The sequence below is a fragment of the Linepithema humile genome, chromosome 7, assembly GCF_040581485.1.
Source record: "Linepithema humile isolate Giens D197 chromosome 7, Lhum_UNIL_v1.0, whole genome shotgun sequence".
In the NCBI taxonomy this organism is placed as follows: domain Eukaryota; kingdom Metazoa; phylum Arthropoda; class Insecta; order Hymenoptera; family Formicidae; genus Linepithema; species Linepithema humile.
The window spans coordinates 21,521,780-21,539,827 of NC_090134.1; the positions used below are offsets into that span (position 1 = coordinate 21,521,780).

The following is an 18,048-nucleotide window of genomic DNA, read 5'->3' on the forward strand; positions in this document are numbered from 1 at the left end:
AAATAATAACAAAATATGCATGATATTAAGTAAAATATTTAGCGCTTAATAAGAAATACGTACAGAATCAATGTAGTTAAAAATATTTATTCTGTCACAAATAAAAGCAATTTTCGATTTTATTAATACAAATAATTGGCTCGTTTTTATTTAAGTATTCATTTCTGTATGAGAAAAAAATCCACAAAGTTTGTTTTGTTCTTTAATTGAAAACAAGCATTAGTTTATGTCATAATAGACGGGAGTGAGTTTTCTAATATGCACTCTATATAGTAGTAGATATTTCAATACGATTTAGAAAAACGGGATGGCTCTTTTTTCCATACCACGCCCCTCACGAGTCATGCAGAGCTCAGTTGTTTACCTGCGCTATTTTTCACAATATTTTGTCACGTTTGTATGCGAAAGTACTTTTACATCGTACTCGTACGCTTTCTTCGGATATCCCGCCTCTTCGGCACCCCTCGTTCCGATAAATCCCAGAATGTCAATAGACATCGTCCCAGGCATCAATGAAAAAAATCTAACAATCTCAATCGATTATGTTCGACATGATCCGAAAATCGCCATCGAGAGCGACATCATTCGTATCGAATAGCGCAATTTTATATCAATCTTATCAAAGCTCAGGATTCTTTTTATAGACAAATGCGAACAATAACAATGAATGAATCGTCCGCTCGTCATTTGGTAGACTTCAACGTGCACGATTCGCCGCGTTTATAAGCGAAGGTAGATACGACCAAAAAAAAGAGATATTTTCGGCAACACGGAAAGGAGCCTCTTGTGGATCAACCGGTCTATTAATTCGGCAATCGTCCTAGAGAGATCCCGCTTCTTGATTCCCATTCGATTTTTTTTTTTATCCCTATTTCTCTCGCCTTTCTCTCATCCTCTCTATTTTTCTCGCTCGCTCGTTCGGATCTCCGTCTTTGTCTCCACGGCGACGACAGGCGGCTGACAGGGTAGAGTGCGAGCTCCACTGTGTTCACGTGTGTGTGTGCGTGTGTGTGTGTGTGTGTAACATCATACTCGTATACGACATGTGGTCGTGTGCGTACTTCTCGCCCGTGCCACGAAGATCGCGCGCGCGTGTGCATGCGTGACACGCAGTATACGCACGGGGATCCGAAGGGCATTCTTCCACTTTTTTTTTATCACGACCAAACTGTGTGTGATGGTGGTTCCGACGTGAGTCCTCGGCTTCAGGCACGCGCTGTGCACGCCCGGCGCGCAAGCAGGTGAGATAGAAGAGCGAGCGGGAGAGGCACACGGTTGCACGCGTGCACCCCTTCCCACCCCCCCGTTCCCAACGCCCTTTCCGCACGCTCGAAAGAGAACGACCCCCGCGGGGGTAACCGTATCGTCGCGAAGGGCGTGTTTCCGCGAGCGGGTTTCGTTTGTGAGAGGAATGCGGAAGGAAACGAGACGATTGCGTATCAAGCATTGTTATGCAGCATTAGTCACAGGAAATCATCTTCTTTGGTATGAAATACTTGTATCTATATCTTCTAATTGTATGTAGATTTGATAAATAAAGAGTTATTTGTTTAGTGATAATAAATTCAATAATTTATGATTCATGATAATTTATGATAAGTTTTTATCATAATTTATCATTATTTGAAACTATATGATTCATAATGAGTTACAAAATATATGATATTTTATCAGATATGCTCGGGTGTGTTTTAAAAAAAATTTAAACAAACATATTTTTCAGACTGAATATTTCCATTTTGACGAAATTGAATTCGAGATTGGTACAAGAAACGATATATATTTAGAAAAAGGACGATATTTGAACACTTAATCGTTTTATTTTTATTGTTAAATGCGTTGTTTTTACTTTTAAGGTAAATAATTTTTTATTTTGCAGATAAAACTTTAATAAACAATAACCTAACATTAATATTCGAAAAAAATTTTTGTAGCACACAGTGCAAAAATTTAGAATTAAAAAATTATTTATTCAGCAATGAGATAATAAACAAATTTTTGATAAGTAAAACTTAATTTGTGAAAAACAATTAAAAGAAGTGCGATTAATCTAGAAAACATTTTACGTGAAATTATAAATTAATAACTCGTTAGAGATAGTGGTCATTTTCTAATGATTCACATCTTTTCTTTCACGCCGACTTGTACTTTTTTAAACGATATTATATACGGCAGTTTTGCGCAACCTCGACGACTTTCCAGACATGACGTATCACCGTGCGATTTGTATCGATCGCTTTTGAAATATTGACAGCTGCGGCGAACTTTTGCAAAAGCTCACCGCGGAACACCCGGAACTGTCAATATCGTAAAAGCAATAGTTCTGCAAACATAGAATAACAAATGTACACGTTCGCGTATATTTGAATCACGAAAGGAAAAGCTATTCGAGGACAGTGTAATATAATTAAAATGAACGTTGCAAAGCAATGTTAATTATCGCGAGAATAACCGTATAGAAAATTCTATCGACTTTTAATTTCTAAATTTTCACATCTAATTTGCAGTTTTAAGAAGGAACAATGCAATTGATTATTCAATTAATAAAAGATCTCGTAAAACACGTCGTGTCGTTGTGTCGATCTTGTCTTTTTCAATCTGTGCGTTCTTTCTTTCATTCCTTGCGTATCATAAGTCTCGGCGATTATTCGGTCTCCTGTCTCCATCCTTTCCCCTTCGAGGAAAAAGCGTGCTCTCCACACGCGCCAACCACTATCCTTAAAGATCACGGTCGCAGGTTCACCCTGTTCCTCGGACTGCCCCTTCTTCGTCCACTCGCGCTTGCTCTTTCTACGCAATAACGTCTCTTTCACCCCATCGCTCGCTCTCTCTCTCTCTCTCTCTCTCTCTCTCTCTCTCTCTCTCTCTCTCTCTCTCTCTCTCTCTCTCTCTCTCTCTCTCTCTCTCTCTCTCTCTCTCTCTCTCTCTCTCTCTCTCTCTCTCTCTCTCTCTCTCTCTCTCTCTCTCTCTCTCTCTCTCTCTCTCTCTCTCTCTCTCGCACGGATACCCTCTCGCACCGTCATCCCTCTCCTGTCTCTCCTTCCCACCCACTCTATCTGTTTTTCTCACTCCTTCGACCTCCATCTTTTGCAAGCGATAACCGACCCGCACCCCGACGAAGAGGGTTTCGGCGACTCGCGCATCCGGGGTTCCGATTCGAGAGGGTAGTGCGCTGCGATACCTAGTGGGGGAATGAAAGCGACGAGTGGTAGGGAAAGCCGGAGACGTACAAGGAGGGGGGATGTTTGACTACTGGCAAACTAGTGAGCAAAGCTCGACTGTCAGTATTGGGTTAGGTCAGCCCAGAGTAACATCGTAGCCTCATGTTCTCAGTTGCACTTGAGTGGAGACAAGATCCGTTTGTTTACATGTTAAGAAGATAGTAATCAAGTAAGATATACGTATTATTATACTTCACGCGGTATCGCTCATATTGTCGGTGTGTATCGTCGTTAACAAAACTAACTCGCCGTGGATCGTAATCGAGCGCGTTGTTCCTCTCGGCGCGAATAAAAGAAAAGAAAAAAAAAAAAAAAAGACAAGAAAAACAATTGAAGATAGCGATTCGCTTTTGTTTTCGACCGCGCCATTAACACATCGCGTCGCGGTGTCACTCTTTCGATGCAGCTCGTCGTTGCAAGTGATATGATGTGACAAAGAAGAGTGGATGGAGTGTCAAAGTGACGAGAGCTCGTAGCATGGATCGTAGCGTGGCACTGCCTGGTCTTCAGGAGAGGCAGATTTATGCAGGTATTTTTTTCATGGTTCACGAAACGCGAACGATGGAGAATTGAGAGGATCGATATCATGAAAATCGCATGTGTGTTTAGCTTCGAGAAAATCTCGATTGTATTGTTTTAGTATATCCTGTAATTCGAATTTCTGCAATGCATTCTGTTATTTTTAACTTTCGAAGTTATTTATGGAGATTTGATTTCCATCCAGTTTCAAGCTTTCTCTCATCACTTTTTCCACGTTGCTGTTTCAACGCACACTTAAATGTCTATTTTCTCTTAAATAGCTGTGAATCAGTTAAATTACTTCCATTACTGTGAAAATTATTTCTGACAAAATTCGAGGCAGTTTTTGTTACACGTGGTATTAAAATTCTCTTACATCAATCACATTAGCTTTGTTTTATTATTATTTTTTTTTATTTTAATGGTCTTCCGCCTCAAACATTGGCTTCGAATCGAAAACAAAGGTGATGCGTCGGCGACTTGATACATAAATATATAAATAAATATATATACAATATATAATCCCACGCGCGATATGAAAAAAGAAAGAAAGAGAGAGAAGGAGCGAAGTAGAAAGCAAAAGAGCGATTTCATAGGTTCTTAAGAGCTACGACTTCTGGCTTCTTGCCAGTATCTAAAAGTGCTTACGGCGATACGACGCACGTACGTATGACACATTGTAAACATCGATAAGCCCCGGGGAGAGTAGCGAAATTGCTCGACGAAGGACGCACGAGAAAATCGTCGGAAAAATGAAAATTCGTTGATATTTCGCCAGGATCTCGCGACGCGACGCGCGCGTCTAAAAATAATCACCGCGATTGTTTTGGAATACCTGGCGCGCATCTCTCGTGACGACTCTCGCATCTCCATCAACGCGCTTTTGTCGAACCACGAGTGATTTTCCCGCGCCGTACGATCAACTATGCCATGCTTTAAAATCGTCCTTGACAGTCAACTCGATCCTAACAGTCGTGATAATATTTTGGAAATTGCAAAAGTAGTAGAAATTACACAATACCTAATTTTCTGATTAGCAACCAGAAATTCTTTTATAAAAGAAATTTGGCGGAGTTGTCGGAAAGTACTTATACTTTAATCTAAAAAAATCTCGAGGATTTACAGCGTAGAGATTTTTAATACAAAAAAATCTTGTTTTTTTATTCATAAATTTTACAAGTTTATAAATATGTTTTTCAAGTTGTAAAACAAGTGCAGCTTACATTAAATCTGTCGAGTAAAATTGGAAAGTGCAGGTCTAGTTTAATTTAAAACGGTCTAATAGGGTTTCTAAGAGAAAGAATTCGAGATGGAACTACAAGGGTTGCGACCAATTATGGGGTAAACGCAGGCGGGGGCGGTACTCTTCGCGTCGCGTTGCCAAGAAACGGCGATCGTAGGCTGTAAGATCCTGGTCGCCGTTAAGGGAATTTTAGGGCGGAGGGGAAAAAAAAGGGGAATAAGAAGGAAGAGACATCGTACGCGCTCTTATTGATTCAACGACGCTGTCTCCTTAAACAGTCCGCTAATTAGTCAGCAGCGATCCGGTGTGCATTTTTAGACATTGTTTTTCTTAATCGATTCTCGTTAAGAACAGCTTTAAATTCTTTGAATATTGTGTTTTAACGATCATCCGTACACTTATTAAAATATTTCGAATTTCTGTGTAATTGTTGATTATTTTCTGTTCGCAAGAAAACTCTAAACGACAAAGGCGAACCCATGTGACGTCAATCCTAATAGTAACCTTTCAAAGTTACAATCTCACTACGTGAGCAATTTTTAAAAGAACCTTACAGCAGCCTGTGATTTAATACGCGTGACAGCTACTGATACCCACTTGACTGTGAACTGACGCGTACGTTTAACGTGGAATAAAACGTGTAAATGTGGAAGCTACTAATTTTAGGGATACAAATTTACGTCATATTTCCATATTATTCTGGTTGATATATTTTTATAAATTCCGTTATTACAGCACATATTTTTCTCTAGCAGATTACAAAAGTAATATAGCGTAAAACATGAGTGATACAATTATAATTTATTGATTTTCAACATTCTTCTGCTTCTGCTTGTATTAACTATTTTTTTTTTAATAAAAAAAAATCGAGCGATATTCCGGTAAACATGATTATTTGCACTCCGATAAAGTCGTTGGCCCCAAATCAAAGAGCGATATGCCGTAGACGCGTAGGTGGATAACCGGAGCCTTATGAATGAACTCTCGCGTGCGAGAGTGTGAGTGAATGGAGGAGGATCCAGTAACCTCACGTGCGAGCGACATGTGTGGGAGGGCACGTTGGGAGTGGTAGGGAAAAGAGGAACAGAAAGAGAGCGAGAGAGAGAGAAAGAAAAAGAGGAAGGAGCGCGCGCGACTGACAGAAAGAGGAAGTGCGAGGAGCGATCTTAGGATTCGCAGACTACATACGCTTGTTCTATGTTCCAGTGCTTTTTCCTCCGCTTAGTTGACCCTCAATTTCAAAATTCATTATATCGACCCACAAATTATGTCGACTATAAAAGAACTAGAATACTTCTAATGTTTCAAATTATACTCATTATTTGTATGTACTATCTGTGAATAATAACGGAGATTATAGAATTGTAGATGGATTATAGAGACAGATATCAGAAATTAAGAGCTATTATCTGTTATCAATTAATATAATGTTTTAGCCATAATTTCAAGTCCTCTTCAGTTTCACAAAATATATATAAGAAAAAAAAAAGAAAAGATTCAGGTCACATAAAAAATATATAAAATGGTTAAACTTAATAACTAATGTAATGAAATATGGATTCATCGATCGAACGCGCAGCACCGACTAATACAGCAAGCTAGCAAAGTTTATCAAATTGAAGAAGGACAAATCCGAAATTGTGACGAACAAACGTTTTTATTTATTAATAATAGTTAATAATTCTTATGTTTTAACAAATGCACTTTTGGTTGGTTATATTCTTTATTAATAACAATTTTTTATTTTTAAATAACCACACTTTAAGTAAGAAATTATAAAATTTACATCATTGTTTGTAAATTTATTTCTAAAATGAATGTTAAGTGTGAGAAATTTTACTTTTTTGAATATAAAAATACATGTTTGTTAACATTTTCTTAACAAACATTTTGTTAAATGAACAATGTTTCTCTCTTGAGTTCAGGGCTTTTGTATGGCCAGCAATTGGATATGAATGACGAGAAGGAAACCTTCAACAACAACAACAACAACAACAACAGCAGCAGCAATAATAATAACAACAACGCATCGATGATGTATCCTGGAGTGGAAGTGGCTTCAGTGGCAGAAGTTCTTACGCGAACTAATCTTCTGTCGTGCTTACGAAACCCAATGGAAATGGCTATGATGGTCACTGCTGCGAACAGATACGCAACGATCACTTCGAATCCGGCACTATATAGTCAAAATTTCCATCCGACTACTTTAGGCAGCGTTTGGGCGCCGTCGGCCACGTCTTCGCCATCGGCTACATCCCCGTCTTCGTCCTCGTCTCGACACTCGCTCGGCATCACGGTATCGCCAACGCTCAGTTCAAGGTCCGTAAGCCGGCGCACCAGCAGCACTGATAGCAGCATCAACAATAACAACAACATTATGCAACATAACAATATTGTGAAAGTTAACAAGAAACCAGTCCCGGTTCCGAAGAGTAAGAAATCAAGCAAAAAACCGACCAAGGGACAATCGCCGAAAAGTGGAAACCAGGACAATGCAGTAGGAGCAAGGAACACGAAGAAGAGGTTTACTTGCAACATATGCAAGAAGGATTTTGGATACAAACACGTGCTGCAAAATCATTCGCGCACACACACCGGCGAGAAACCCTTCCAGTGTCCACAATGTGAAAAAAAGTGAGATTTTTTGCGATTATTTTATTTTATTGTAACGGGAAAAAAAATTCTAAAAGATAATGTTACACATATCTCTGGTTTAGAATAATTTGAATGTTACCACGTCTTGAAAGTTCAATGAGAAATTCTGCTAATAAACGCGAATCCATCGATTTTGCAGATTTACCCGGGACCACCATCTGAAGACGCACTTGCGACTGCACACCGGCGAGAAACCTTACTTCTGCACTTTCTGCGAACGGCGATTCGTCCAAGTGGCCAATCTCCGCCGTCATCTGCGAGTGCACACAGGCGAGCGTCCGTACACCTGCAGGTACTGCGGGGCCAGCTTCAGCGACTCGAATCAACTGAAGGCGCACGTGCTGATACACAGCGGCGAAAAGCCATTTCAATGCGCGTACTGCGATCTGAAATTCAGAAGGCGGCACCACCTGATGCATCATAGGTGCACCAAAAGCGTTGCGAACAGTCGAAGCACGCAGCAGCCGACGGCCTGCGGCCAGGAGAACACCGAGCCTGTCGCCAGCAGCAGTTCTGCGAACACCTTCTGCGATCTCCCCAGTGCAGTTCCTCTCGAATTACCGAGCCCCATTGTCGCTGCTCCGATACCGATAAATCTCTCCGGATGCGTGACCGCTTTGCCTATGCAAACTGAGCCCGAGGATCTATCTATGAACAGATCGCCGAGGCTTAATTCTCATAGCAGCAACAGCAACAATAGCAGTCCGTCGACGAGCAGCAACGACGCCGTCTCCGAGACGAACGACGAAGAGATCGAGGCCAGCCTGTTCCTACGACAAACTTTCGATGAGGACGCAGCCAAATCGGACAGCGACAATGAAGCCGATCACGCATCCTAGTGGAGTTTCAGATCGGTAGGTAGAAAAAGCTAGCGCAAACAGCACTGTACCAATCATACTAGAATACGGTTAAATACGATTAAGTATCATTCTTATATCCAAAACACATGGCCGCGAATCACATCGTCGATAAAGGGGGGAATGTGAGGGACGGAGGGCAAGAGAGAATAGAACTTGCATTCCGTCGCTCGAGTCTCGTAACTTGCACCGATTCATCGTTAGATTTCTACACACCGGTTTATAGTCACTACTGTTAAGACGCTTTTTATATATATATTATAAATATATATATATAGACTTATACATAAACATTATTAGATCGTGCCGCGTGAATACGAATTAAATATCGATGACGGGTTTAGAGATATATTGTATACAATGTATAATTTGAACAGATGTTCAAATTTTAATATCAGCATATGTTTGTCCCTGTTAAAATTTTAAAATAGCCATTTAGATAGGTAAAGGATATCGAAAGGAGGGGCATATATGTTTTCATGAGTGAGCGGGATGCGTCTTGCATCGACGAGAGAGAAAAAGAGAATAGATTTGGAATGAATGTATTGTGGTATACAAGTTCCTCTGACAGTAAAATGTAGCGGGGAAGAGTGACATTGGTCCGTCGGTCCACTGTCGCTATCGTGAACTTTTTATGATAAATATTTATTTTCCTTTTTTTTGGAAATAAAATTTTTATTAAAGAGTAATTAATTTTTCGTTAATTATTTTTTTCATTATCCAGAGATTTGAATGACTTCGAAATGCCTAATTACTTGGTGCGCGAATTCGATCACGCGCTTTCGGATGGCTAATGAAATAATTTGATACTTGCGTGCACGTTTTGTGTACTCGGAAAAAAAATAAAATATCTCCGGTAGCGAAAGCAATTCCCGACGGGATCGTCGCCACGGACACGTTCAGCGGAGATAATAATTAAGTTATTGATTAATTTGATATTTGCGTGCAGAAAAACTGTACATCTTCGGGAAGTAATTTTGTTTCGTTTTATATATATATATATTCACATCGATAACATCGCTGAACTATATTTTGTGATGAGATAATCCAAGTTGAAAGATATAACTCTATATTTTTCTAAAGAAACTTGAGTGGTGTTGCCATTTGTACCCTTATCAAGTCAATTTTAAATTCAAGCTGATCTCCATCTCCATTACTTCCTACAGTTTCGCCTCGATCGCACAGAATGAGGCTCGCACAATCGAGATCTGCTTCTCCGATTTCCGCCTCCTATCCTTCGGACCGCGTACAGCCGGCCCCCGTCAACGATCTCTTAAAAGAGCTTCTAGTTTCTTTTTGTACTAGTTGATTTCAGCTGGCGCGCGCGTCTTTTGCGCAAACCAGTTTTCGCGCAATGATACCGTCGGCTTGCCGAAAAATTTTGCGACCGGTTTCTTTTTCGAGTCGTCGCCACACTTCCACTGCTGAGATTCCTGCCCATTATTCAACGCGCTACTGATTTATGTATCTGCCATACATATTTCTCATTTTGACCATCGAGGCCGTCTAAACACATTGTTCGTACGGAACCCCGAAGCTTTTCTGCAGCGAAAAGGACTCTTCCGTTACTTTCTGATTTAGTTCCGTTTGGTAGTGACGAAGAAGGGTGAACATTTCTCAGAATAAACTACCATGCTTTACATTGCGCGGAATAAAACGAAAAAGAAGGAAGAAGGAAAAGGCTGCGCCTTCGTTTCTACATTTTACATGAATATTACTCAAAATGTTGTAGGTTCAAATTGCCCTCGTTTATCTTCCGACTGTTTTGTTCTCAAGAAAAGAAGCAGGTATAGCCCAACTATTACGTTACACGCCGTATTGCATTTCCTTGTGCTATCTCGTATCTTTGTCGGCTTAAACTTTTTCTTTTATTTTTTTTTTTTTTTAATACATATATTTACTTTCACTCGGCTTATGTAGTAGCCGCGTTAAACGATATAAATCAGTTGGTAGTACTTAATGTACGAAAAATACGTAATTAAAAGATATCTAAAATTGTACAAGAATTATGCGATTATGCGAATCTCATTCTGTACGATCAAAGCGAAACTGTAGGAAATGAAGATGAAGATTTGAATTTTAAATCGACTTGATAAAAATACAAATGGCAACGCCACTCTCAAGGCTTCTTTAAAAGAATACGGAAAGAATGTATTTAATTTCTTGATCACTTTATGACGAAAATATCTGACTTTTTTCTACTTTTCTTATTTAGCATTAATTTAATTAATCATATGCCTATAAAAGCATCAAAATGTCACTTTAAATCGTTAAGAAATTTTCTTTTTCGTTGAAAAATGAAAAATTTCGAAAAAGCAAGAAACAGATTATAAAAATTCCTCTTGAAGAATCCTATGCGAGTAACAAGTGAAATCGAAATAAATCATACTACGTACGTCGGAAATTCTCGCATTCCTTACTCTATTTCTTCATCTTTCTTGTCTTATCTTTTTTTCATTCTCTTACATATTTTTAATATTTTATGGTTTAAGCCATTCGACCAAAATGCAAATTAAATTTTTCTTTTCCATTGAGGAAATAATATATTCATAATATATTCAGTATCTGTACCGCTTTTGAACATTTTCTACGCGTTATAAATCTTGTGACAAGCATCATGCAATACACTATTTTCAACTTCTGTTACACTTTCTCTAGTTATACATTGTCAAAAATAAACTACGATTTTACTCATTACTTATGTGAGGTTTTTCAAGAGTTACTTTTATTCTTTTTCAAGAAATGTTTCGCTGATTTTTAAAAATATAGTTGAAATATATTGTCACACTTAACCGTCGGCTCCACGACAAGCGTAAAGCAACATACTCGTCGATGTGCATTCTCAGGTATCGCAAATATGATTTGAGTGCTACAAATCAGTAATTTAATTGTCGCCTCCGTTAAATGCAATTGTTTTTGCTATTGAAACGCATGAAATTATTTCGCAACTATCTAAAATTTCTTAAATATCCCAAAATGCGCGTTTGATCGAAAGAATTGAAATCTCTGGGTGACAAGACAAAGAAATAACAACAATGAGCAATGAATGAAGAGGAATCTAATACAAAAAAGAATAAATAAATACTTATCATCAAAGAGCTCATACACAGGAAGCGACAGAGGTCAGCAGGCCTGGATCTCGTGCCCCGAAAGAAAGACAGATCCTACCCTGAATCCCCGAGTTTATTGTACATAGCAAGAGACATCCCAATCCTCGAATAGATCATATAAGAAATGAATTTATAAGGGTGAACGCCACGCGTCTTTTTTTTTTTTTTTTTTTTTTTGCGTTAGATGACAGACGAACGAGTAGTTCCGTGACAGACAGCGCTTAACGAATTTGCTTGTGGTCAGTTCGCAACAATTGCAAGGTGAAAACCGGTCTCGTGTGACACAACTGGAGAGCAAGAGGCGACATCGGGTTAGGCTTGTGAGAAAAGCGTCGCGATTAATCAAGAGACGCCACAGAAGTTTTTTTTTTGTCAGAACCGAATGTGCACCGAGTAAAAAGTTTTTCTCTTCACACTCTTTAATCAATTGGACTATTATTTATTTATTGCAAAATGCGAAAAATGCTCGACTTCTGAAAAGTAAAGATTAACGTTTCTATAATTTCATTGACTTCAAACTATGTTACGCGAGAACGAAAGTGATCTTTATATTTATTTGGGGGATAATTTACACAAAGTATACTTCGATATTGCAAATTGAACTCATTGAAATTATACCGATTTCAATCTGTGCTTGAAATTTTTGTCGACGCATCGATTCGCGTCTTTATTCGCTGAGCAATTCGTTATTATTTCTTATTGTTCATAGCGTCGTAATACGTTCCTTAGTTACTATCGTTTAGTGTTTGGTTAGGTTTTAGATAGATTCATTCGTCTTGAGCTTTGTCTCTCCGAGAAATAAGGACAGAGCTCAAAATGAATTCGAATTTAATTGCGACAGTCGATTTTAACCTGGTCCGCAATAATATAATTATATGGTCGAGAATAACGGATACAAAGTGCTGCTTTTGTTCCTAACGTTTGGCATCGATCACGTCGCGTGTTACCACAAGTTGAGAAAGTTCGAAATGGAATAAATCATTTGATTTCTGCTTGGCGTAACGCGCGGCACTCCGCGCGATGTTAAATGCAAGAGTACCTTGAGAAATATTGATTCCTAGTTAATGGTTGTTAGTTCCGAGCGATATTTTTAAGTTTATGTTTCCACCGTTCCTACATGTGCAGCTCTCAGACCAGCTGTTTCTTTTTTTTCTTTTTTTTTTTTAATATCCCTAGAAGCAAACCGGAGTTATAGTGATGAAACCTAAGATATCGACGAGGTGAAGAACCATGCGTCAAGTACCTATCGTATTAGAGTTATTGCTTGTCCTACCTACTGTCGTAATCATTATTGTTGTTGTCTTCTTATTCTTAACGTGCAAAAACTGTGTACACATATATATTTGTGTCGAGTATAGTTGTAACGTACTAATACATTGTGTGCTCGAATTGGGATTGCATTGTACGGATGAGAATGGCACACGATAAAATGTAAAACTAAAATGTAAGGAATCAAAATACGTAATTATCAACATAGAAAAATTTCGAGAAATCATTCAATTAAAAATTTCAATTGAAAAGATACGATTAAAAATAAAATAAATGACCGGACGTCTATGTATTATATGTATAATGAATTATATATATATATACAGACATTTATATGTATAATTTTGTTATTAACAAGGAATGATGGAATTTTATAATGACAATGACAGAGTTTTATAAGATTACCAACCGACATTTCTAAATTAAACACCGTTATTACATATATTAACATAATTAATTAGTTTTCTCGTAACAAATACAGATTTTTTTTCACTTAATCTGATTATTGCCATATAATTGTGAAAGATTTAATTTAGTTTTTAATACAATAATAATCAGATGCGATTTAAACTCTGATATTTAACGATGAAACTGATATTTTCTCCACTTCCTTACATTTTATTTCCATCTTTTTCGATAAAAATACGAACAATTCATTGATTGAATTTTATATCGAATAAGATAAGCTTCAAGCAACTGTAGAGTTTTTCAAAACACAAATTTTTTCGTGGCTTTAACCTCCGTACTATCTAGCCCAATCGCTCGAATACTCGATAAAATGTACCTATGATTATGTATACTTCTTTGTATCTATATGTAACGAAATCGATATAATTTTGTACAGCAAATCGCAATGCGCGCAAATTCGAGTACGTGCGAATCTACGTTAGTAGTAATATCAATTTCCGCATTGACGGGACACGCGCGCAACAATAACCGTCTCGCATCCGCTCGAATTCTCGCGCACGTAACGAGACACGGTACAAATTCAGACCTTACGCCTACGATTAAATTAATAACACAGTCTCACAAAATAATAGGTAATAATATCGATGATGCTATAGCGAGATGCATGGCCACTCGACGCACTTGATTGTTTGTCGCGACGTTATTTATCGCGTTCAATGTAACGACGATTATTAATTACGAACGGTGATCGTTTTCGACAATTCATGAATTGCCGAGTTATACTGAATTCTCGAAAGCGATATCTCTTTGCGTAGCACGCAACGTAACATATCGTCGTTTAACGCTTGATACGCAACGTGCTGCGCGAACAGCAGACCAGTGGCACTGAATGTATACTATGAAACTGACACTACCTCACCAGACACCTAATATATCTCAACCACAAGACTGATTTTAAATAATATTCCTATAAATAAGATAAAAAGAGAAAAGGGAATGAGAAAGGGGAGAAGTAATAGATAAGATTGTCTAAATGCGTATTAAAGAGAAGGATGTTGTTCGTACAAATATGAATAAATCGTTTTGTAAGTAATCCGCGTCTAGGAAATAATACTAACTGTAATTATCATTATTACTCTATTGCTGCCAATTTCGAATTCCTATTGTGAATAAGAGAAAAACAAAAACGGAACCCTTTATATCGTACATGTTTACTCGTAACTTCATACCCCAATCTTTGCAATTACATATATTAGTAATCAGTTATAGAATGTTCCGAATTGACTACTGCGTCAAACTATTTTTATTATTAAATCTCACTGTTTAATCGTTCTCAGGTCTCGTTATTTCACAATCACCTTGCGCACGATCCATATTTTGTTACATTAATTGCAGAGATGTTAATTTTAAACAGGTATGATTTAACCATTACGGTAAGTAATCGATCGTTATTTCAGAAATAATTATGAAACTAATCTCTTGGCATTACGCGATTAGAAAAATTATACCGATTTTAAGTTTCATTTTAGCATAATTTTATTATTTAATTCCTTGGTATTCGGCAACTATAGTAAATCTGAGGAAGCAGATAATATTTATCGAAGGTTTCCTCACATTTTGAGGCTTCATCGATTTCTCAGAGTCATCGATAAAACATTACTGGGAATTGTGAATTTTTCGAAAGACCGCGGTAGAAATTCGAATAAAATATCTCGCGCTTGTGTCACAAAGGGAGAGAATATTTTCACGACTCATCCGAGGTTGCATCATGGATTCGCTCGTTGATTCAGAAAACGCATAGAAGAGGTAGATAGGGAGAGGGAGGCGGGTGATTGAAGGGGGAAATGTATGCTGAAAAACCGTCTCCTTCCCCGGGGTGTTTCCTCCCCGATGGAGGACCGGCGCGACCTGCATTCAGCTGTGCGCTATTCGGACCACCGAGTTTCCAAAATCTAGGATTCCATACACGCGCGATCGAGCGACGGATGAAACTGCAGGCGTCGCTGAAGGGCTGAAGAGAGGGGTGGAAAAGAGCGCGGCCGTGGCACAGTGACACATTATGCCGTAATATGGGGGCACGTGGCAGATGTAGCGGATCGAGACTGAATCGCTCGGATTCATAGATCACAGCAGTCTCTTGAGTCCCGCACAAGCTTTATTTCTATTCATTTTTTACTTTTTTTATCTAACAAGTCTGAATAATTTATACAATACAATAATTGATCGCCGAATCCTAATAAATTACACAATTAAATTGTATTAAAATGAAGCTTAAAATCGGAATAATTTCTTTAAGTTTAATTATCGTCGAAAGATCATTTATTTGGCCAAGAGATTTATAAGACGAATGTTATCTTAGATAACATTAATATCAAGTACATTAAAGTTAAACTTAATATAAAATTTTGTTTTTATTGTTACATAAAATCTTTCTAATTCATTATGTAATTATTTTCAGATGACAGATTTATTTCTATATTCCACTGTGTACAGCGCTCACAGTGTTTCGAAATGTCCGAACACTCATAGCTTTCACACAACATTGTTTCTTAGCTCTTACAATAGAGAAGCGTGGAAGGTAAGTAGAATGCTAAATTCAGAACGGTGGATCAAGGGAGGTCATTGCTTTTCGTTGCACAACGGCGCAGTCGTATAAGTTTACTCCCGCAGCATTGGCTCCATTGTCAAAAACTGTGCCAACACGTCAAGGAAGTCTGGCAGCACGCGACAAAGCAGACGAACGGAACGGCGTTTCTTTCGCGGCATTGAGTGTCGAGGAGTTTTGGGGTCACAATTCGGAAAAACGCGCGGGGTCGCTGGGATCTATATGCTACCTGAAGTACCGCTACACAAATAGGTAAACATTTACAAATTTTATTGTGATGGCACGCGTTTAATTCCAGCGCAATTTGTCCTTCAATTAATTTGCGAATAATTTAGACAGTTACTGATTTATCTTATTCGTCGCCAAGTTCTCCAAAATTTATTTCATTGCTAATTTGAAAGCGTCAGCGCTTAAATTTTATAACTTAATAAGGACTTAATAAGGACGAAATTATCATCTTTTCCTATCAAGTGTTGAATACTTGATGAACACATATCAATTTCACGCAAGTTTTTGCCTGTCTGTCAATCGTTACGCGCGAGATGTCATCAGGGATCACCGTGGACGTACACGTGTGACGATGAATTTTACGAAATGCATCGCAACGAGTGTACCGTAAATTTCCTCTCGCGAAGACGGAGACGAAGAAGAATAATGGCGTCGTGTGCCACGCCACGCGTCCCTAAAAGCGAAGGGAATACAGACGGGAGGGAGAGGGATCGGGGCTAACGCGCTTACCCCTCTTCCGCTTTTGCTTCGGCGTTTCTTGTTTTTTGTCTTTCTGGTAAAAAAAGCTCCTTTATAGAGGCAAAGCGCGCGTGCTGCCGTGGAGAAATAAGGATGAAAGGGATCGGAGAGTGCCACCCCGGGGCCTTAGGTGGCCCCCGTCGGTTGACAATGCGCCAATCCGACGGTGCGTCCCAAGAAACGCGATACCATTTACCGGTGAAACCCAAAATTACGAGAAATCCCGGGGCGCACGGCGCGTCCTTGCCTGGATGCACGGGGTGACCCATCTGGGAGGTGGGTCATGCGTCGGTTTCCGCGCGCGCAGCACGCACAATCGTGCCGTGAGTATGTAAAGTAATCTATTTGATCTCTCGAATGCGTACATTAATTCAACGAGCTCTTGAGGCCTACTCGATACTAATGTTGTTAAGAAAATACAAGATTTACGAGTAGGATAAATAATATGAGAAAATATTAAGCCGCGCGCGCACGATTCCTTTCTCGGCTGTCGCAGCTTTCGTCCTGCCGTTTTTTCCGCGTCTCTTAAACTCCGAAAGCAGCCTATATTTAAATGGTTTACCGTTTTACGGAAGCCGGCTATTCTCGACATATGCCGGAACGAGGAAAGGAGTCGTCAACCCTCTTCCGATATTGCCGGCGCGGATAAACGAGCTCTCGGTGTCGTTTATCTCGTTCGGAACGCGAGATACGAACTTCCAGCGCTTCCCATCTCTCTGCCCATCGATAAAAAATCATCTTTCCCGGGTCCCACCTCCTCAGGTATTTGCAGAAGCATCCCTCGGCCGAAGAAATGCATCTTTCGGGCACGAATTCGGCCGACCACACGGCGCCCCGTAATATATTTCCAAAACTCGTTTTCCACGGATCGAGCAGGGGAAAAAACGGACAATAAGCTCTCCCGTGTGGCCAGTTCTCGAAGTCCTAATTATACAGCACACGCCAAATAAATGGGCTCTTGTTCCTCGAAGCATCGTTGGCTCTCGTAGCACGACTGCTCGATTCTCGCGACGGCGCGTCTGACCAAGGCGCCATATGGCGAATCCTTTTGCCACTGCTTAAAATCGCTAGGCATTAAACTCCATGTCCATCAAAATATTTTTCCTCGGAAGAACAGGTGCTTGTGACAACGAAAGTAACGGTTATCCGAAAGCAAGCTTGTTACATTTGTAACATTTACGTTCTCATATAGATAAAAAATGTAAAGATAATTTATAAATTTTGCTTTTTGTGATATTTTATTTCCAGTCTGTATTTTCCTAAAATTGCTGACTGTAGAAACTCCAATTCAATTTTTTTGCAGATATTAGTGAATAATGATATCGAATAGATTTTAACAAATGTAACGCGATTATTTTAGAGATACGATTTATCCAAAGTAAATGTATTCATGATGATTAATAAATATTGAGGC

The 18,048-nt window shown here is 39.0% G+C and overlaps 1 protein-coding gene across 5 annotated transcripts; it reads left to right on the forward strand.

The window, feature by feature from the left end:
- Positions 1–2,059: 2,059 nt before the first annotated feature.
- LOC105668453 (protein krueppel-like) lies at positions 2,060–14,614 on the forward strand. 5 transcript variants are annotated; one of them, XM_067358939.1, is made up of 4 exons: positions 2,060–3,750; positions 6,909–7,617; positions 7,778–8,496; positions 11,797–14,614. In XM_067358939.1, exons 1-3 carry the CDS (start codon positions 3,699–3,701, stop codon positions 8,475–8,477), a joined length of 1,461 nt encoding a protein of 486 aa, XP_067215040.1. In that variant the 5' UTR covers positions 2,060–3,698; the 3' UTR covers positions 8,478–8,496; positions 11,797–14,614. The 5 variants fall into 5 exon arrangements, with proteins under 5 accessions (XP_067215040.1, XP_067215043.1, XP_067215041.1 ...); XM_012360851.2 differs by having other exon boundaries at positions 2,066–3,750; positions 7,778–8,492; positions 11,790–14,614; XM_067358942.1 differs by having other exon boundaries at positions 2,062–3,390; positions 6,904–7,617; positions 7,778–14,614.
- Positions 14,615–18,048: the final 3,434 nt, after the last annotated feature.